Source organism: Plecotus auritus (genome assembly GCF_963455305.1).
Source record: "Plecotus auritus genome assembly, chromosome: 6".
Classification (NCBI taxonomy): Eukaryota; Metazoa; Chordata; class Mammalia; order Chiroptera; family Vespertilionidae; genus Plecotus; species Plecotus auritus.
This window is the reverse complement of record NC_137773.1, coordinates 127,772,681-127,795,222: the sequence shown is the minus strand read 5'-3', so window position 1 is coordinate 127,795,222 and position 22,542 is coordinate 127,772,681. Positions and strand designations below refer to the sequence as shown.

Here is a 22,542-nt window from a genome sequence, read left to right as displayed (position 1 = left end):
GTGGCAAGTGTTGGCAGGGTATGAATGCCAGGTTCTCTAATATTTGCTGGAAACAATGTGGCAGGATCTGGTCAACTTCATTCAGCAGTGCCCTCCCGTGTGTGTCCCCTAGAGCAACGGTCGGCACCTTTTGAACCACCGGTTGGCGACCACTGCCCTAGAGAAACCCTGACAGGAGCGTGCCAGGGGAATTGTACAAAGATGTCTGTGGCATTGTGTTGCCTAACTGCCCAAACCTGGAAACGCCCCACACGGCTGTGGGTAGCAAGCTGGACAGATACAGCACAGTGCCATCGTACAAGAACATTTCACCGATGGATGGAAAGGACGAGAATCTGCCTCCCCACCACATGGGCACCTCCGAAGAGTACAAAGTGAATGGGAGTCTGGAGTGTTCCTCAACCTGAGGTTCAAAAAATGAGAAACCCTCTCCTGTGTGGTTTAAGGGTGCACCTGTAGTTGTAACACTAAAAGAAATGCAAAGCACTGAGGATTTAAAAAGAGGCCAGTGGTTACTTCTTAGGGGGGGGATGGGATGAGGAAGAGTTGAGGGTCTGGACTGGCCCAGGGAGGGGCCCAGGGCTCCCCCTGTTCTGAGTGGAGGTCACATTGGGGTTCACTTGGTTATTTGTCACCAGTACATTTGTTTTGTGCAGCTTTCTGCACATGTGTTGAATTTCACAATCAAAGACGACAGTGAGTATTAGCCTTGAAAAGTAGGAGATTCAGACAGTGCTTTCCTCTGGGACAGTCAAGTACTGAGTGGCCCACCAACATGGAGAGGGAAGTGACAGGACTTCTTAATGAACGTTTTCCCATAAGCAGCCTTGGCAGGCCGTTTGTTCTCTCTACGACTTGATTGCAGGCCAAAGAAGGGCCTGCGGCCTCGGGATTGTATCGTTAAGAGGTGAATTGGGGAGCCAATACTTCCTTTCAGACTTAGAAAAAGGAAGTCAGAAACCAAGGGGGTGGGATGTTGGGTGAAGGGACTGAAGACAAAGGCCTCTCACTGCTGCTGTGCTGGTGTCTGGCTCTGCTGAGTGAGGGTCTAGTTAGCCCGGAAGGCATCAGAGTCCTCCTGCAACCCTCTGAGATACTGTCACACCCCCAAATACAGAACGAGGAAAGCAGGCTGCCGCTGGGGGCTTGAACCAGAGTTCTTGTGATGTCAGACCGGCCCTCACTACTCCCACACCACCTGCTCTGTTCCCTGCCAGTCACTCCGCATCTTTCGGTCTCAATTGAGGCTCATCATATAGACTGTTGATGGACGAGTGGAGAAATACGTAGACCATGGTCTGTCCTCACTCCAGCACCAGTGGCATTATCCTGGGGCTCGAACCTCTTGGCATAAACTATCTGTCTGAGGCTAAATGGCTCAAGTCTCTAAAAAATATCTTATCTGGACTTCGGAGAAGAGGACAAATCCTAGAATAAGGGGCTTCTGGGAAAAAACAAACCACTGGGCAGAAATAGGGGTCTGCGTCTGCACAGGCTGGCAGCAAGAAGAGGGGGCGGAGGTGAGTTAGGGGGTTGAGCGGTTCTGGCCTGTTTTGCGCTTGTGAACTTGAGGCTCCTTTAATCACGGTGTCTGTTCATCCTCCCGTCCATCCAGTGCCTGATAAGTGCTGGTCAGGGTGTTGAGGGGAAGCTCTGAACAAGATTCCTCCTCCCTTTGGGAAAATTTTAATCTCATGAGAAATTTTTTGGGGGGAGGGGGCCTTGCTATTCTTGGTGCTAAAGGTCAAAAAGACTAATATGTGCCTGCAGAGTAATCTTGTGTGCACATGAATAAGCAGATGGGACTTCAGAATGAGTTTTTATAAAAAGCCTGCATTATGGAGTACTAGTAAAGAAATGGAATTTGTTAACACCACTAAACAAGGAATCTGGAACAGGCTGCCTGGGTTTTGACTCCCAGCTCACCAGCTTGGGAGCTGTGTGATCCTGTACAAATTGCTACACCTCTCTGTCCCCGAGGTCCCACCTTGGGGATAACAAAAAGTACCTGCCTCGTGGGTATTCATGCTGAATGAATAGGACAAGGAAAGTACCTGCAGGAAGGGGGCCTGGCATGTGTTCACTGTCCTTCAAATCACAGGTCAGCAAGCACAATCTGCTGGCCGAGTCTGGCCTGCAGTCTATGGTGGTAAATAAAGTTTTATTGGAACTCAACCACACTCATTTATTTACATATGTCTATGACTGCTTTCACGCTACAAGGGCAGAGTGCTTGCAAAAGTACTCTGACACTATCTGGCCTGAAAAGCCTTAAATATTTACCCTCCTACTCTTTTTCTTTATGATAAAGCGTTTTTTTTTGTTTTTGTTTTTTAATGTTTTTATTGATTTTTTAGAGAGAGAAGAAGGGAGAAGGAGAGATAGAAGCACTGATGAGAGAGAAGTATCGATCAGCTGCCTCCTCTATGCCTTCTACTGGGGGACTGAGCCAGCAACCTGGGCCTGTGGCCTGACTGGGAATCCAGCTGGTGACCTCCTGGTTCAGGGGCCAGTGCTGAACCACTGAGCCACACCAGCAGGCTACTCTCTGAGTCTTTACACAAAATGTTTGTCCACCTGCCTTGTCTATATAGAAGCTATTATAGTAGCTCTACTGTCTCTGTTGTCTTCACACAGTGGTTTGTTAATGCCGGGACAGTGTGAACACCCTCTCAGGTCCCCCGTACCATTCGATAGACTTGACAGAGATGGACTTGATTTTGCCCAAATCACCATGTGATCAAAATGTGTTTCAACTGAACTCAGGAGGATTCTATTTTAGTGTTTACCTTAAAGAGAGAAATCATTCAAATTCCTGTCTCCCTTGTGAGTGGGAAAGGTCATGCTGCATTCATTATCTACAGCCCACCGGGAGTGTTGAACATCTTATCACATGACAGTTTCCCGTGTGAAGTTTATGTTTGCCTCATTGAATTATATGGAACTTTCCTGAAGTGTGCTAAAAATATGAGCTTCGTGGTCTTGACTAATTGGCTCATGTCTGTTATGGATCCAGGAAGGGCAGATGCTTATCTGGACACTTTTGATCTCAGAATCTTCTAGAAACAGGCGCACTTAGGCCATTTCCACAGTTTCCTGGGTTTTGGTGTGTCCAAACCTTCCACCATAGCTATTAGGTATTTCCATTTCTTTTCTTAGCCACAGACAGGAAATGGAATGCTGGGAGGCTTCTGTTCTATCATTAATAGTGTTGCTAACAATAGTGTTAAGACAGAAAAATACTTCAAAAGTGATTCCTTTGGGGCTACATTTGAATTTGAGGCTGGTTCTCATTTGGCCAGCCTTCTCTGTCAATATTTTGTCTTTGAACAAAGTTACAAGAGCCCAGGGAAATGTGCTTTTCCTGGACGTTTCGATGGGATGTGGAGAGCAAAGAGAGTGTAAAATATGTCCCCAGTTACCTTTGCAGGAGTGCTTGCTGAAGCACTCGAGGCTGCCGCGTGATGCTTTGACCCGCTGCCTGAGGACCTCATGGTGTAGGAGACCTGTTGTGTAGCGGCCAAGAGCATAGACTCTGGGTTTGAATGTCAGTTCTGCTTTTCACTAGTTGTACAACCTGCTCTTTGTGGCTCAGTTTTCTCAACTGTATCATGAGGTAATAATAATAATAATACCAAACTTACTGATTTGTCCTGAGGAGCCAGTGACTCACTGTATATACTTGTGCCTGGGCAGGTCAGCCCTCCCACCACCACCAGCATTGCTCCTGTTACTTGTTGACCTGAGTAGAGAGACTGTGTGGTGGCAGGAAATGACAGTGGATCTCCGAGTTCTGTCTCCATCACTACCTGGCTATTGAAATAGAATGTGTGCTGCTTGATTCAGTTGAGTCAGACAAAAATGAAATGACATGATGGAGACAATGGTGAGAAAGATGATTTGAGGTTTGGTGAAGGTCAGGAAAAAAAGGGTAGTGGATACGGAACCAGGAAGTGGGAGAAAGGAAGAAGCAGGAGGCCTCTGCGGTTCACCCCTACTAGCCCAGCTGGGTGCCTGGCCAGGCCAGGAGGGTCTGTACATGCAGTCTTGTTCATTCCATAGCAGCACAATGAGAGAAGAGTTTTTAATCCCATGGGAAGGATGGGTAAACTGAGGTTCAGAAAGATTGGCTCATTTGTCCCTGCTCATGCCGCAGAGCGATGATTTGAGCCCAGTGTTATTAGACTCCAAAATGCCCTCTCACATTGACGTAACTCCCTAATCATTGTCAATATCACTGAACTATTGTGTGCCTCGGTTTCCCCTCTGTGAATTAAGTCATTGACCGAGCATCAGAAGTAAGCTACAAGAATGTACACACCATGTCAGTTATGGCCACCAGAGAGAGGCAAGGAATGAAACTGTTCAGGGATAACACTGATTTTTGTCAATAGATGACTCTGTATCAGGCCAGCCCTACCCAGTAATTTTAAGTGTTTAAAGAAAAATTGATAGTTTTTTCTTATAAAAAGTTTTGGGGAGTCCTGAGGAGCTAAACAATCACTGGGCTGATAGAAAGCTTGAGCTTTCTATTGTTAGTTTAGCTTATACCAGGGGTGGGCAAACTTTTTGACTCGAGGGCCACAGTGGGTTCTTAAACTGGACTGGAGGGCCGGAACAAAAGCATGGATGGAGTGTTTGTGTGAACTAATATAAATTCAAAGTAAAGGAGCGGAGGGGAGAGCAACAGAACCAGATAGAACAGCCAGATCCGGCCCGCGGGCCGTAGTTTGCCCAAGGCTGGCTTATACTCTTCACTAAAACTGGTGGATTCCTTGTTTTTGATGTTTTTCTCTAAAGACCACCACGTTCTGACCATACACCTTCCCGTGTAATACTTTGTTCATTGGTGTGTGTGTGTGCGCGCGCACGTTTTCAGAGTAATTCCATAATCCTTAGTTACTGCTGCATAGTCTTGTCTATATGTTGATTGTTCATCATATCTTATAAAGGGTTTTCTTTTTTCCTATATAACTAAAGCAATAAAAATATTAGGTTATTAACACACTGAAAATGCAATCAATCAGATGATTATCATCTAATGTTTTAATGATCACATTTTTAATCCAATTATGCATGTTTGAATCTTTCAAATTTTCTTTAATTAAAGATTGCCTCCTGGCACTGCTATCAGAAATAAGAAATTGAACAGAATTGAGCCAGATATAATTGAATGTTGAAAGGAAGCTGCCAGGATAACTGGGCCGCGCTGGGCTTAATGGCTGACCATGACTTGAAAGCCCTCATACAAAATTTTCTAATTGATAAGAAAAATTTAATCATCTTCGGATAGACTCCGTTTGCATTCAAATAGCTATTTCTTGTTCTAAATAAACCTCCCTTAACTGATTATTCATATTGTCGTTTAGAATGCTTAAAAGTGAAAGACAGAGTTGGGTGAAATGTAGACTCCTTAATACAGTGTGTATTTAATATAAAAGTCATACATTATTCATTTTTGCAATTTGAATAACTTTGAATTTAGCATCCCTGTTCCTCATCTTTCTCTTTGATGAACAATTAATTATTAAAATATAATATTGTCTGCACACGGCACTGGGATCCTTGAGAGGGGGATATGAGATGCACTTCTCTTCAGTTCTTTTATCTAGTAACACACAGCACCTGTTCATCATGATATCGTGGAACGAGTGCAGTATAAATAGAGTGTTTCAGATATTTTTCTCAACTAGTTAAGTGGCTGGAATAGGAATGTTTTGACTTCAAATTACTAATTAGGATGGAAGTTGAAAGCAGAAGGCTCTGATCAGGGTGGGTTTGAAGTCAAACTAGCCTTTTATAGTGAGACTAGTACCCGGGCACAGGAATCCGTGTGCCAGTAGCTCTCTGCCGCCCTCCTGTAGCTTTTCGCCGCCCACTTGTAGTGTGCTGACCCACCCTCCTGCAGATCCGTGATCTGGTCATTATGTGATTGGTCGTTATGCCTCAACGGATAATTAGCATATTCCTCTCTTTTATAGGATTCCTTTAATAAGCACTTATATGTGCTTTTCCTGTGCCCAAGCCTGGAAGTACTGTTAATTCATTCAATATTCAGAATCTCCTTAAGAAGTTGATAGTATGAGAATCCCAGTTTACAGATGAGGGTTCAGTTACAGGGAGGTTGAATAACTTGTTTTAGGTCAGACCTTTAAGTAGACAAGTTAGGATTCAAATCTGGGGACCTAGTTCTAGCACTTCTCTCCATTTTACAATCTGGGTCTTCTATAATAAAAATGGAATTAATAATAAATCTACATTTATTACAACTTTCTGGAGTTTTTAGGGGGAAAGTGCATTCCTTCTTCCCATGAGCTGTATATCAGTAACTCTCCGTTTGGGGTCCAGCTGTTGAGCGTCTGTGGCTTAGGTTAGCTTTGTGGACAGCGCTGGAAATGCAGGCCACCATGTCTAAAACTGTTTCTGACTTAGAATGAAGCATCATGAGCACCCCATTTGTCAGCAGACACCGTCTGTGGGACTGAACAGGAAATGGCATTTTGAGGCAGATCAGTAAAAACTGACGTTAAATTTGAACTTTAAATCTCAAGAGGGAAAGAAAGCAACTCAAGATTTAATTCTCTAATGTTTGTTCACAAAAGAAATTATCATTAGTGATGGAGGCACCTGAACATGTTGTAGTTATGATATCTAGGTGGCTTTCTAACATTTACCCCCAGCCCCCATCAGGGCTTAAAATAAGGGAGGTGCCCTGGCCAGGTGGTTCAGTTGGTTGACGTGTCGTCTCACGCACCACAGGGTTTCGGGTTCAATCCCTGGTTGGGGTGGGGAGTGGGGCAGTCAATCTATGTTTCTCACTCACATCAATGTTCTCTCTTTCTCCTTCTCTCTTTCTTATCAGTGAACATACCCTTGGGAGATAATAATAATAATAATAATAATAATAATAATAATAACAAGCGTAAAATGTGCTCTGGGGGCCAAATCAGTTCTACTGTCTGTTTTTATATGGCCCTAAACTCAGGATGGTTCTTACATTTGAACCCTAATTAAATGAAATGGCATTTCTCCCCAAAAGAATTCCATTTTTATTATAGAAGACCCAGATTTTAAAAATTGTCCTCAGTGATTATTAGCATTTTGAATAATGTTAATAAAGTTGCGGAAATGTTGGTTATATAAGTACCCCATTGGCCTGCAAAACTTAAAGTACTTATTACCTGGCACTTTACAGAAAACATTTGCTAATCCCTGGGGTCAAACAGGGTGAGCCGGCCTGCTCTCAGCCAAGTGCTGGCCTTGATAAGTCAGGGTGTACAGGGCACTGTGCCAAGCCTCACATTTATTAGCTTGCTTAATTTTCACAGCCACCCTGAGCAGTAAATGCTCTCAGTGTCCCCATTTTACAGATAAGGGAACTACCAGCGAGGTTAAGCTCTTTCCCTGAAGTCACACACAGCTGTTAAGTGTCAGCTGGTTCTAAAACTATGCTAGAGCTTTGGCAAAGAAAACTTGAAAATTCCACCCTGTTCTCCTCAGGTGGATGAAGAATGTGGCAGGTGGGATGTGCCTTTAAGGCACTAGTAATCCAGTACTTAAAAAAGTAAAACATGTGCTCAAGCACTTAAAGGAAACACATAGTTATGGTTATGTAAGATGTACGTGACTAGGCTTCGGTAGTTTAGAGGAATAATAATAATACAAGTAATAATTAAAATAAGAATGATATTAATTGTTTACGACATGTTTACTATGTCCCACGCTCTTCCTGAACCCCTTTCTTGTAATGATTTATTTAATTTTCACGACAGCCCGGGAAGGTTTGGTAACTGAGATCACGCAGCTCCCATGTAGGAGAGTCAGGATTTGAACCCGCGGACTGAGAATCTGCTCCCTTCTCCAGCCCCTGGAGGGATGGAGTGAAGTGCCAAGGACAGCAGTGGTGTGATTGAGGTTTTTGGCACTCAGTGGCTTTTCCTTCTCCTAGGCTCACTGCTCCAGATTCTAAGGGGTTTCCCTGAAGAAAGAATCCCATCCGAGTGTCTGTCTTCTCCCCCAGTTTTTACTTTGGCTTTATTACTTCACCCTGGTCTTCCACTTCCCCAGCAGTAAAATTAAAGAATTAGACCAACGTGCTGCTTTTCAGTATCCTAGGCTCCCAGCTCAGCTTCAGCCAGGGTGGCTGCACGTTCAGCCGTGGGAGGTGCCCAGCTCCTACGTGGATTTTGTTTGAAAAAAGGGGCTCTTTCGCTCCTAAAGCCACTGAACTGGGGACCTTCTGGGTCTCAGAGCTCTGAGATCCAAGTGGTTGACGGTAGTGGAACGAACAAAAACAAAGCCACCTCTCTGTGCCCCTTTGCCAGGTCTGCCAGCCTGCCCACCCATCTGATCCACCTTCTAACCAGTAAAGCCAGCACCTGCCCTTGTCAGTCAAGGACAGAGAAGCCCTCGCATCTGTAGCAGTGGTCACGGCAGCAGTTTCCACGTGTCCCTGTTGAAGTCATGGGCCTCTACAGGAACAGAGTTCCCTTTGAAATCTAGCCCCTGAGCTGGCAGCACAGGCCTTTCTGCCCTAGCTTTTATGTTCTTTAAAGCCCGGCCTCTTCCTCTCGTGGGTGCTTCATGGGGCTTTGCCTCAGCGTGGCTTGCAGGGACTTCTGCTCACTCCCTGTCTGCCTGCAGCGTTCTTAACTGCAGCCCTAACATAGGGTCAGGCCCCTGGGAAAACTAAAGATTTTCTGCTTCTTCCGTCCCGAGCCCTTGGTCCTGAGGCAGGTTGTGTGCTGTGCTGCGAAGCCAAGTTCACCTTCAGCATGAGGGAGAAATGAAGGTGGTGATTTTCTGGCCTCCAATGTCAAGCCCTACACACCCTCAGTTGCTTACACAGCTCAGGAAGTACAAGCAGAGGCCAAAATATTTCCTGGTCTTAGGCCGACAGTCCCAGCCAAGCGCGCTTGCAGGGATCCCCCATCATTAGGCGGCGGGAACCAGGTTTAAATGAAAGCCCAGACTTGCCAGAGGGCACAGGGACAATCCCATTGTGTCGGCCTTTTGTCGAACAGCAACCGCTTTTGTCATTTTGATTATGGAGCCCTGTAATTTGAGGACTTTTGCCTTGATTGTTAATATTTAATATTTCCTTCAGAAAAGCGAATTCAAAACCCATGTCAGAACCAAGCCAAGGTTTTTGAGTCTCATGGATAACTGCAGCCCCTTCACTGTTCCCCAGTGACCTTGGCTTTATTGAACCTCTCGGTGCCTTGTTTCCACTGGTGTGAAATGGTCGTATTAAAAGTATGTATTTTACAGGGTCATGAAGTGAGACAGTGCAGTGATGGTTCATTAGAACGGAAGCCTGCCCGATGGTGTGGCTCAGTTGGATGGGCATCATTCTGTGCACCAAAAAGTTGCGAATTTGATTCCTGGTCAGGGCATGTGCCCGGGCTGCGGGCTTAATCCCCAATAGAGGGCATGCAGGAGGTAGCCCATAGATGTTCCCTTCTTCTGTCTCTAAAAATCAATTAAAAGTCTTTTCAGAAGAAGAAGAATGGAAGCCTGGATTCTGAACTGCCTGGTTCTGCATTCCAGCTGTGTAAATCGTTAGTAATAATAGAACCCACTTCACAGGGCTATTTCGAGTATTAGATAAATTAGTCTTTATAAAGGTCTTAGACCTATGCCTGGCACATACAGTAAGTGCTGTTTAAATGTGATCAACATATAAAAACTCAGACTAGAGCCTGGAATATAGTAAATGTTTTGTTCGACTAATTTCTGCTAAGAGGAAATGCAATTTTAATTATTCTAATGTAATTTATTTCTGTTGGGGGTTTTGTATCATTCCCAGTTACTTATGCCTCTTTTTTAATAAAATATATATTTTATTGATTTTTTTACAGAGGGAGGGAGAGGGAGAGAGAGAGGGATAGAGAGCTAGAAACATTGATGAGAGAGAAACATCAATCAACTGCTTCCCGCACACTCCCCACTGGGGATGTGCCCACAACCAAGGTACATGCCCTTGACTGGAATCGAACCTCGGACCCTTCAGTTCGCAGGCTGACACTCTATCCACTGAGCCAAACCATTTAGGGCTACCTATGCCTCTTGAGTTTAGGGATACACATTTGCCCCAAAACCCACACTATTTGTTCTGTAAGAAAGAAGAGGGAGGAGGCATGAGGCTTGGGACGAATGTTCCTGTAGGCACAGGTGTATCCATGAAGTAACTTGGGTCCCTGAAGCCCCCCAGGAATGTGCTGGGGTCCAGGGAGGGTGGAGGCCAGTATGGAGTTAAGGCAAAACATTAGCAGATGCAGTAGGAGTCGCCTAAAAGGGATAAGGAAGAAACTGCAAACTGAACTACAGGTCAGGGCTAGACCTTTGGAGCCCTAGGTAGAGACTAGAACTTTCTCTGATTGTGAAAGAAGCTGGATGACCTGCCAGCCTGATTGGGAGAATTACAACCCCGAACCCTCGCCTATGTTGCACTGTTCCTTCCTGCCTCAGGACCTTCACACATGCTGTTCCCAGGCCTAAAATGCTCTTCTCTCCCACCCCTCCCTTCAGCACGCACCTAGCTCACTTCAACTCCTTTGGCTGAGTCAGACCATGCAAGCCCCCTGCCTCTGCTCTTACCCCAGCTCTGCCACCTAGAAGCTTTGTGACCTTGGGAAGGTACTCGCCCCTTTGGTGCCTGTTTCCTCATAGAGTGACTGTGAGGGATCACTGCTGGGTCCCAGCTGAAATGCCATTTCTTCTACGTCAGTGAAGACCCTTCCCCTCCCCTTTTATAAAAGAAAGAAGCCTGTTGTCAGGGCCACCACTTTGTAAGTTCAGGGTCATTCCTAGTTAGGTTTCACTTCCATCTCCCCAGGCCCTGGGTGAAAGCAAAGTGATGTAACCGACGCTGGAGCTGCACCTTGACCCATGGTTCCTTCTCCACCTGGTTCCCTCATGGGTGCCCCAGCGGTTGCTCCTCTGGTTATTCGTCCTGAAGCATTGTATAGGGAAGGGCTCTCTGGTGAAATGAGATTGTGAGGGTTTGGATTAAACAAAGGCAAGCCCGTTGCTCCTCTCAGGGCTGCTCAGAGACTACTGTACCATTTCCTGGGGAGCATTGCTCCTATGGAACCTGTTTTCGTGAGATGCAGTGCAGCTCTCAAAACACGCCCTGGGACCCGCTTCTGTGTTTTCTGTGGCTTTCCCACCAGAGCTGTGCCTCCCGGGATATGAACAGACAAGCTTATGATGTGGCACCAACATGCAGGGGTTTGCCTGTGGGTCTGCAGTATTGTACGACTTACCGTTGTCTTTTCTTTTGCCTCTTCCCCCAAACAGAGAAGGAGACCTTTCTGGATCCTTTCATCCTCCGGGACCTCCTGCCTGCATCCCTGGGCAGCTATTACCGGTACACAGGTTCTCTGACAACCCCTCCGTGTAGCGAAATTGTGGAGTGGATAGTCTTCCGGAAGCCTGTCCCCATCTCTTACCACCAGGTAGATACCCAGCCCCCAAAGGGGGCTAACTGTGTTTGTTTGCTTGCTTTGTGTTGTCTTAACTAGCTAACGTTGCTAGATAGGGTTTGTTTTTTTAATATTTTGGATCTTCTAATCCTCATTGATTCATTCTTTCCAACAAACATGTTTTTGAAACTAAGAATTGTAAAATATAAAACATGGTTTTTCAGCTATAAATTAGCTAGAGAGACTTGCAGGCATGAAATCGGACGATATTTCGACCTCAAGCAGCTAACAGCTCTCCTCAGTGGTGATAGGATCTTGTCCAGGAACTCGTCTACGCCCCTGACATGTAGAAACACACTTCATCCTCATGGACAACGGTCTCATGAGGTAGCTACTGTTGGTACCCCCACTCCACAGACAAGAGACACAGAAGTGCAGTTACTTGCCCAAGGTCACACACCGATTACCAAGCCATGGTGTCTAATCTCAAAGATCATGCTCAGAACCACTAACCCTACCCAACATTCAGAAAAGGGAGAGATTTATATACATGAAGAAAGAAAAGGAAAACACCCTTGATGGAGTTCTCTGTGTGCAAAGCACACCACTAAACACATTATATATGTTCAATCTAATTGCAAAACAATGTTGAGAGATGGGTTTGACACTAGATTGGACACAAAGGCCATTGAGGTGTGGAAAGACTGGGTAACATGCCCCGGTATTCATGGTTCATGAATGTTGAAGCCAGAAACCAAACCTGGCTTTGTCTGATTTCAAAACCCGTGCTGCTAACCTCGACACTGAACTGCTTATCTCTGAGTGTGGCCTGGGCAGTTTTCATAGGAAGCTGAATTTAGGCTGAGCCGATAACTGTGGGCAGGAATTGCTGAAAATGGACATGGGGTTGGGGGCAATGTCAGAGGAAGAGGAGCCTCCAGGGGAGGTAGGGGTCTTGAAATCACCTCGTCAGGAGTAAGAGATGAATGGAGAAAGCTCTCAGAGGGATTATCTTAGTCGCCAAAGAATGCAGCATACACTGAGGTAGCAGAAGCATTGATTTCTTCTCCATAGTTCTAGGAACAATGGGACGGATTTGTAAGAGGCATTTAAGCCATTAACCAGCAATGTCTAAAAACGGGAGGTTCCTATCTGGCTGTTCCTAGAAACACCGGCAACAAGATTATGAACCTGACTGGCCTGGAAAAGAGTCCAAAGATGTTCCAAGAGCAGAGGATGGAATAGGGAGTAGGGGCAGTTGGTGGATGGTATGCTGGTCAGATCTCTTATGGAGTAAGAAACAGAAACCCCTTTCAGGGGTAGCTCAAGGCGGGGGAGTATTTTCAAGAAACAATGGTGGGGGGGGTGGGGATCCTGAAGCCATCCTGACCAGGAATATAACTAGCAAGTGAGGTTCATGCTTCACTCTCTCAGGGGCCACGCAGGCTCTTACATCTTGAAGTTTCTGCTATGGCTCTGTGATTCGGTACTTTTGCAAAGTTCTGGTCCCTTCTCTCCCAGGGTTTTGTTTGAAAAAAGGGGCTCTTTCTCTCCTGAAGCCACTGAACTGGGGTTTTTTGGGTTTTTTTCTTTCCCAATATGGTTAGTGTAGTACCTATTGACCTTTCAGCTCAAGGATTAGTTACCAGCTGACAACAGTCTTGATCTTATGTCAGACTAGCAGCCCTGTGCACAAATCCGTACGCCAGTAGCTCTCTGCAGGGCCTGGCCGCTCCGCGCCCGCTGCCCAGAGGCTCTTCGCGGCCCAGAGGCCCATCCATGCCCTGGCCTGGCCAGAAGCCCTCCGTGGCCGGGATGGAACGCTTGCCTCGTCACTGCGGTGAGGAAGCAAGCATTCCACCAGGCCGCTTGCGCTGCCCGCTCTTTGCGGCCGTCCCCCCAGGACTGGGGGACTCCGGCAGGGCTGAGAGGACTGGGCGCCTCCATCTTGTTGCTATGGGCGCCACCATCTTTGTGACGGTTAATTTGCATATTACCCTTTTATTAGATAGGCTAGTATTCAAGAAGATAGGTCCAGTAGACATTGGCCAACCAACGAGTTGGTGGGTCTTGGATCATGTTCCTGATTTGAATAAATCAGCAGTCACTTCCTGAGACATGAGGGTTGCCCCTGGGGATAAAAGGAGCAGTTTGTTCAGGAGCTTCATGCAGGAGAGACACCACATCTCAGTAAGGAAGTTAGGTGGCATGGGCCCAGGCCAAGAAGATGTATTTGGCCTCACTGCTGTTGGCAAACATTTGACTTACAGAGTTTTTTCTTTTCTGCTCTTATCAAAAAAGAAGGACTAGTGCCATTGTGGCTCATCCCATGCACCGAAAGATCGCCGATTCAATTTCCTGGTCAGGGCACATGCCCAGGTTGTGGGTTCCATCCCAGGTCGGAGTGCGTAGTGGAGGCAGCCGATCAATGCTTCTCTCTATATATATAAAATAAATAAAAGCATACTACAAGGAAGAAGGACTAGCAATTTGGTTTCCGAACAGGATCTGCCAGCCTCAAGGAGATAATGAATTATTGAAGCAAATTTTCTTCCTAATGGTGAAGCCAGCATCGTTTTATCAAAATAAAATTCCAGTCCATGTGTTTGCATCCTCAGGATTGGGGGATGAGCTTTGTGGATTAAGATACATGCTTTTGTCTTCAAAGATATAAAGGCTTGGGATAAGGAGGTTAAGAAAGCCAAGCCTGGCCCTGTGAGGGGCAGAGGCAAAGAGCGGTGGTTGTCAGGTTGGAAAGCCATCGGACGCATGCTGGGTTTTACTGCGGTCTCCGGGTTTAGGCTTGTGCTTGCCAAGTGTGTGTCAGGTAGAAGCATTTTGACATTTGGTAACTGGGCCTTCTTCTTTAAGACTGGTTTACCCTCAAATTCCCTGCCATCCATACACTCAGAGAGAAGACATGAGGACAGAGTTTTCCTCTCTGACTTTCAATAGATGACTTCTCTATAGCTATTAATTATTGTTTCAAGAAAATAGTGAAGAAATAAATTAATCATATCGACTCCCTTGTGTCTTTACTATAAACCATCTTCAGATAAGATTTGACTTGATCAGGCACAGCTTCATAGATCCCTGTCTGTCTCCCAGGGGAGGAAACAGCTCGTTTCTATGTGGCCACGCTGGGTCCCTGCTGGCCCGCTGCATGAGGTCACAGCCATGTCCACCCTGGGAAGGAAGGCATTCGCCGTCCCAGTGGTAGCGCAGCAGACCTCCCGGCCCTGCCAACATTCTTTCTGAAGTTAGCACAACATGTTCATTTCAGAAGGGCAGCTGGCCAATTTGGAGGAGCCAAGCAGACAATTCCATGTCTGCGTCTGTCGGAAAGGGGACGTCCCCAATCCTTCATCCTTCTCGCTGTCTCCTCTCCTCTCTCACACAGTGCGTGCCTGAAGCAGCAAAAATGAGAGCATGTTCACCATGAAGTATTGTGGTTGGCGCAGACTGTTGGCTGGTAGGATGTGGGTTTCTTTGAAATCTTCCAGAGTAAATAGGAGCAACTACTTCTTTTTTTCTCCTTTGTGAGTCTACTTGGACCTTCAAACCAGTCTTGGAGCCAGTGAACCCTGACTCTGCCTCATGTGACAACCTAGAACTAAACATGGTGTTGCTGATGAAATCACATGCGGGCTTTGGTGGCTAGCACTCAGGGTAGCTTGTGTGGCTCCATTAAACATCCATCATTAATACCAGGCAGAAACCGTGCCATGGCTTAGTCACCCAGACACTATGGTGACACTCATTCCTGGTGTTGAAGGTCAGAGAGCAGGACTGGCACATTGGGAAGGTGCCAGCTGTGTCCTGACCAGGCAGAGGACGTGGTGCAGATGTGCTTTATTCTAAAACAGTGGCTCTCAAATGCTGGTACTTGGGCCTTTGGAGACCATCCTATCCTTCCCTTTCCAGGACTGTTTGCTTCCTGTAGTTTAAAATATGACACCGCCTGTCATTTTCCTGAGCATGCATTTTATCTTAGTGCTTTTTGGGGACACTATCAGAAAGGCAGTAAATGTCTAAAATGTGCAGTTTGTTTACTTTTGTTGTGTTTTTTTAAAATACACTAGAGGTCCGGTGTATGAAATTCGTGCACGGGGCGGGGGGGTGTCCCTCAACCCAGCCTGCACCCTCTCCAATCTGGGACCCTTGAGGGATGTCCGACTGCCCGTTTAGGTCCGATCCCACTGGGATCGGACCTAAACGGGCAGTCGGACATCCCTCTCACAATCCAGGACTGCTGGCTCCCAACCACTCGCCTGCCTCTGCCTGATTGCCCCTAACTGCTTCTGCCTGCCAGCCTGATCACCCCCTAACCACTCCTCTGCCAGCCAGGTCACCCCTAACTGCCCTCCCATGCCAGTCTGGTCACCCCTAACTGCCCTTCCCTGCAGGCCTGGTCCTCCACAACTGCCTTCCCCTGCAGGCCTGGTCATCCCCAACTGCCCTCCCCTGCAGGCCTGGTCCCCCCAACTGCCCCTCCCTGCTGGCCTGGTCATCCCCAACTGCCCTCCCCTGTAGGCCTGGTACCCCCCAACTGCCCTCCTCTGCTGGTCCGGTCACCCCTAACTGCCCTCCCTGCTAGCCTGATTGCCCACAACTGCCCTCCCTTGCAGACCTGGTCCCCCCTCTACTGCCCTCCCCTGCAGGCCTGGTCCCCCCAACTGCCCCTCCCTGCTGGCCTGGTCTTCCCCAACTGCCCTCCTCTGCTGGCCTGGTCACCCCTAACTGCCCTCCCTGCTTGCCTGATCGCCCACAACTGCCCCCACCTGCAGGCCTGGGTCCCCCCCAACTGCCCTCACCTGCAGACCTGGGTCCCCCCCAACTGCCCTTTCTTGTTGGCCTGGTCTCCCCCAACTGCCCTCCTCTGCCGGTCTGGTTACACCCAACTGCCCTCCTCTGCTGGCCTGGTCACCCCTAACTGCCCTCCCCTGCCAGCCATCTTGTGGTGGCCATCTTGTGTCCACATGGGGGCGGCCATCTTGTGTCTTGGAGTGATGGTCAATCTGCATATTACTCTTAGATAGGATTTTTATTAATGGCAGAGAGGAAAGGAGAGGGAGAGAGAGATAGAAACATCAATGAGGAGAGAGAATCATTGATCAGCTGCCTCCTATACACCCCACACCAGGGATTGAGCCCACAACCCAGGCATATGCCCGGACCAGGAATGGACCATGACCTCCTGGTTCATAAATGGATGCTCAATCACTGAGCCAAGCCAGTAGGACAAGTTTGTTTACTTTTGGATGCTTGATTCCCGCCCCCCCACCCCACCTAAGAATAAGTTGGAGTGAATAGGGAAGGTTTGTTTGCATGACTTTTTTTTTTTTTTTTTTTTATCAGTGTTGTCTCTTTCATAAACAATGGAGCAACTCTTTTGAATTAACACCATTTACCATTTGGATCCAAACTGCGTGGGGTTCCACTCCTGGTGCTAGTCTTCAGACTCTTTGCCTCGGTTTCCGTCAGTAAAAGGGGAATGATAATAATGCCCATGAAGGAGTCATTCCAAAGCTTCCATGGTGGAATGTGTGTGGAGCTCTGGGCCCTGGCACCGCAGTAGGGGCTTGGGAGACACTGGGTGGGGCTTGTTGCTGTTCCTACCTGCTCACCAAGGCTCTAGGGCAGCACTGTCGGTATAAATAAAACAAAAACCATGTACATCATTCAAAATTTTCTAGTAACCACCATAAAAATGTAAAGAGGAACAGGTGAAATTCAGTTTACTATATTTTATTTAGCCCAATTTTTCCCAGTTATTATTATTGCAACATGTAGGGCTAGCCCCATTCCCAGTGGAATAGCCACGTGTGGCTACTGGCTGTGAGGCTCTAATGTTTATCTCAAGGCCATAATCACCAACGAATCTCTTCCTTCAGAACGTTTCTATTCCAACACTCCATGATGGGCAGTGCATATGCATAAAGGTTCTTTTAAATAGTGGGCGAAGGTGTCATTATTAGCTTTCTTTGTTCATTGAAAAGCTATGAACCACATAGCTTTCTTTGTTCATTGTGGTTCAGTCCTTTCCTGTCTGCAAGGATTTCTGTAATCACCTTCATGAAAAGCTGTCTGTAGCTATGGGGTCCGGTGGGGTTAGGGGGTGGTCCCGTGGTTAGCTGGCTATTCTTGGATTTTATTTTGCAGCCATGTTTCAGTAAGTAAACCTTTGGATGCTCCAGGCTATTGAGAACTTAATATTCCATCATGACTTATTTAGTAACGAGCCAACAAAACAGCACCTCCCCTGTCACCTCTCAAATGCATGGTGGAAAGTGTTTCCATGACCCTAGGCATGACATTTCAGTTCCTGGTGCATGTCCTGGGGTTCTTCTTCTGCTATTAGTGGACGCTGGCATTGTTTCATTGCCATTACCTACGCGTTTCGTAAAATACTGTGTGCATCGCCTCTCCACGGCTCAGAATGTCGCTCTGATTTTCCCTCACATTCCCCCTTCAGCCACAATGGTCTGCTCCCCCATCCCGTGGACCAGTGCTCTGGCTGCGCACGGCGGCATGAATACATTTCAGCTTTCCTTTCATTCGAACCAACAGATTAAAAACTAATTATTCTCTGTAATATTTTTATAATAAAAACTAAGCTGAAATGATTTATATATACTTCCAGCTAAGACATTTGCAATTCAAGGTTAAAATTGTTCTTGAAACAGCACCAGTTAAAATGCAATTACAGCTCCCTGAGCAGGGATAAAAGGAAGAGATGTTTTACATGGTCACTTCCAAAGTTAAAAAGTCCATTTAATGTTATAGAAATAAAAACTTTCATTTAGCTTTACTCCATGATAAAGGCTTCATTAGTTATAGTAAAGATAAACTCAAGTGTGTTTGTTAGCTGTGCCTGGCAAAGAGTGAGTGAATAAAACACAGGCTTGGTTAGGGGGGCGGCATCTTCGCCTGGTACTGCCGTCCTGGCCACACGGCCGGCCTCCTGTGCTGGACAGAGGCTGGTCTTCCCAGAATGCCCCGAATGCAGGCAGTTATGTGGCCATCGGTGTCCTGCAGAAGCGGTATTTAGGGATTAGCTAAGGGGAATTGTTGCGGGGGGTCTCTGATCACACAGTTTCCCACACAGTGTGACCCCATGAGGAATGCTGTGGGCCCAAATGTGTTTGGCATGAAGCCGCTGAAAGCATGAAAAAGAGTCACCCCTTGGTTTCTGTGTGACCTTGGGCAGGTGATTTAATGTCTCTAAGCCCAGTTTCCTCACCAGTCAAGAATCATAATGATACGATAGTACGCCCGACCTTATGGGATTTCTGTGAGGAGTAAAGAAAAGAAGGCACATGACCCGCTTAGCATAATGCCTTGCTCGTAATAAACGCTCAACAAGTAATAAGATGCTAGTGTTAATGATGTCATAATGCTATTAATAATGTTACTTTAATGTTATTTAAACTAAAAATAAATTAGGAACCAAAATAGTGTTTGTAAAGTACTAGTAACCAGAAACCAATATGGCGGCATAGGTAAGCACCTAAACTGCTGCCTTGCACAACAATTTCAAAACTACAACTAAAAGACAGAATGGACACCATCCAGAACCACAGGAAAGCTGGCTGAGTGGAAATTCTACAACTAGAAGGAAAGAGAAAAGTTCACAGAGAATTGGAGGTACGGCAAAGGGGCTTTGTGCGCTCAGAGAGGAAGGGCAGCTGAGAGCCTGGCTGACTTTCTCTGGCGGGAGGGGGAAGGAAGCCCCGACTGCACTGAACCCCAGTTCTGGGCGAAACCCCGTGGACCCAGGCTCATGCCGGGGGAGTCTGGACTGTCAGGTAGAGAGAAAGGCACCCGGAGACTCGGAGACCCTGGGGGGAGACCCAGGGGAGCCCCGGCGGGCAGAGGTCTGGAGGCGCGCGCGCCAGTGTGCACAAAGACTGCGGAGGTTGCCACAGGCTTTCCCTAGCAGAAGGGAGTCGGAAGCTCCTGACTGCACTGAGCCCCAGTTCTGACTGCACTGAACCCCAGTTCCACGCGAGCCCCTGGGGACCCATGCTTTTGCGGGGGGAATCTGGACTCTCGGGCAGAGACTCGGGAGCTGGGGAAGGCAGAGGTCTGGAGGTGTGCGCGTGCAAGGGCAAGGCTGATGGGAAGCCAATACTGTCTGCTCCGCCCTGAGACTCCACCCCATCCAAGCTGAGCACAGAGGCTTTTGCAGTTTGGCAAGTCTAATCCTATAAGGCTGTCTCCAGCACCGAACTTATCCCAGCATAGACACAGCTGATCCTTACAGCCAACTGGCCTGGAGGTCAATTCCTCCCAGTGATACCAACAACGATCAAGACTTAACTACAACAAGGCTATACACACAGTCCACAAAGGGGTGCACCAAGAGTGTCCACCTCAGGTTAACTGGGGAGGTCAACCCACTGGGCCATATAGGAAACCTAACACACAAAGCTACCTTACCAACTCAGGGAAGCAGTGAAAATGCGGCGACAAAGAAACAAGTCACAAATGAAAGAAATGGAGGAAAACAAACGACTGGATATAGAATTCAAAACCACGGTTATAAGGCTTTTCAAGAATATCCTAGAAAAGGCCGATAAATATAACGAGACCCTCGAAGATATGAAAAAGGACCAACTAGAAATTAAACATACACTGACTGAAATAAAAAATATTATACAGAGACCCAACAACAGACTAAAGGAACACAAGAATTAAGTCAAAGAATTGAAATACAAAGAAGCAAAAAACACTCAACCGAAAAAGCAAAAAGAAAAAAAAAATCCAAAAAGTTGAAGATAGTGTAAGAAGACTCTGGGACAACTTCAAGCGTACCAACATCAGAATTATGGGGGTGCCAGAAGAAGAGAGAGAGCAAGATACTGAAAACCTATTTGAAGAAATAATGACTGAAAACTTCCCCCACCTGGTGAAAGAAATAGACTTACAAGTCCAGGAAGCACAGAGAACCCCAAACAAAAGGAATCCAAAGAGGACCACACCAAGACACATCATAATTAAAATGCCAAGAGCAAAAGACAAAGAGAGAATATTAAAAGCAGCAAGAGAAAAACAGTTAATTACCTACAGGGAGCACCCATATGATTGTCAGCTGATTTCTCAACAGAAACTATGCAGGCCAGACGGGAGTGGCAAGAAATTTTCAAAGTGATGAATAGCAAGAACCTACAACCAAGATTACTCTACCCAGCAAAGCTGCCATTCAGAATTGAAGGGCAGATAAAGAGCTTCACAGATAAGAAAAAGCTGAAGGAGTTCATCACCACCAAACCAGTATTATATGAAATGCTGAAAGGTATTCTGAAAGAAGAGGAAGAAGAAAAAAGTAAAGATAAAAATTATGAACAACAAATACATATCTATCAACAAGTGAACCTAAAAATCAAGTGAATTAAAAACCTGAGGAACAGAATAATCTGGTGAATATAATAGAATCAGGGGCATAGAAAGGGAGTGGACTGATAATTCTCAGGGGGAAAGGGGTATGGGGGGGTTCAGGAAGAGACTGGACAAAAATCATACACCTATGGATGGGGACAGTCGGGGGGAGGTAAGGGCAGAAGGTGGGGTGGGAACTAGGTGGAGGGGAGCTATGGGGGGAAAAAGGAGAAACAATTGTAATAATCTGAATAAAGACTTATTAAAAAAATAAAAATAAAACAAAAAATAAATAAATAAAGCACTAATAACCAAGTACTAGTACATGGCACATAATGGGTGTGATGGACACACCTTTTAAAGAGGAAGAGAAGGGAGAAGCAGATAGTACTAGGTTGTTGGGAGCTTAGAGTACAGTCATGATGACTACATTCCCATAAAGCAGTAATAATAGTAATCATAGCAATGATAATAATTATTTAGTATCTACTATGAGCCCGGAATTGTGCCAAAAACCACCAGGTAGGTCATGATGTTGTCTTCATTATCCAAGTAAGAGAACTGAAGCTCAGAAACACAACATACTTGGACCAGGGTCACCCATTAGCAAGGAGGGGTTACAAACAGGGTTTGGAACCCAGGCAGCATAGGAGTTTTGCAGTTGGAGATTAGGCATAGGCCAGATCCTTAGGGCCCCACAGTGAGAATGGGAGGTGGTTGAGAAGCACTGGTCGGGTAATATGATCTCCTGTGCATGTTAAAAGGACCATCGGGTGGCTGCTGACCAGGTCTAGAAGACTTGAAACACGGCTTTGTATAGTTTGTGCTATAGCCCCAGCCTTATGCGGGGCTGCTGTGTTGCACACCCCCAGTCGGCACCTTCTCGTTACAGTCTCTGTAGATGGCATCCCTGGGAATCAAAAACTGCATTGGAGGCCCAGGTGGTGGTCACTTTCCCCTTTAGTGAGTGAGAATGCTTCTAGGGGTAATACGGACCAGGGAAAACCTGAAGCATCTGTGTAGTGACATATAGCAGTCGCCCCTTACCTGCGGGGTATGCTCCAAGACCCCGGTGGGTGCCTAATGCCGCGGATAGCACCAAACCCTACATACACTATGTTTGTTTTCCTATCTATGCATACCTTTCACATAAAGGATGCACTTTACTGCCTCTTTGGCATGTCTGAGTTGCCAGCATTGCTCCTCCTGTGCTTGGGGCCATTATTAAGGAAAGTAAGGGCGACATGAACACACGCACTGCAGTGCTCTGACAGGTGGCCTGGTAACTAAGATGCTACTATGTGACTAAGGGGCAGCTATCGTCTATAGCATGGAGATGCAGACAAAGGGATGACTCGTGCCCCAAGCAGGACAGCAGGATACCACATGATTTCATCCCACAACTCAGAATATACACAAGTCAAAACTCACCAATTGTTTACTTCTGAGATTTTTTATTTAGTATTTTCAGACTGCAGTTGACCACAAGTAACTGAAACCTCAGAAAGCGAAACTGCTGGTCAGGGGGAGGCACTGTTTCAGCAGGTTTCTGGCCCAGATGATCACTGCTTCCCTGCCAAAGTGGAAAATATGGGCTCCCCTCGCCAACCCAGGGACCCTGGGCGGCGGGGGGTGGGGGGGCTTCCAGGCCCTACTCAGGCGTGCCAGTTACCAACGCGAGGCCACTGCAATTTCACTCAACGTACAGGAATGACAGGATTTTCCTGAATGCTGC

The 22,542-nt window shown here is 46.6% G+C and overlaps 1 protein-coding gene across 1 annotated transcript in view; it reads left to right on the top strand.

Annotated features, from left to right (window-relative positions):
• The window catches only part of PTPRG (protein tyrosine phosphatase receptor type G), a 696,636-nt gene that overhangs the window by 554,927 nt on the left and 119,167 nt on the right, over nt 1–22,542 (top strand). Inside the window, exon 7 of the mRNA XM_080675721.1 lies at nt 11,302–11,459. Within this exon, the coding sequence (XP_080531847.1) occupies nt 11,302–11,459 (158 nt within the window). The remainder of the gene's footprint in view (nt 1–11,301; nt 11,460–22,542) is intronic.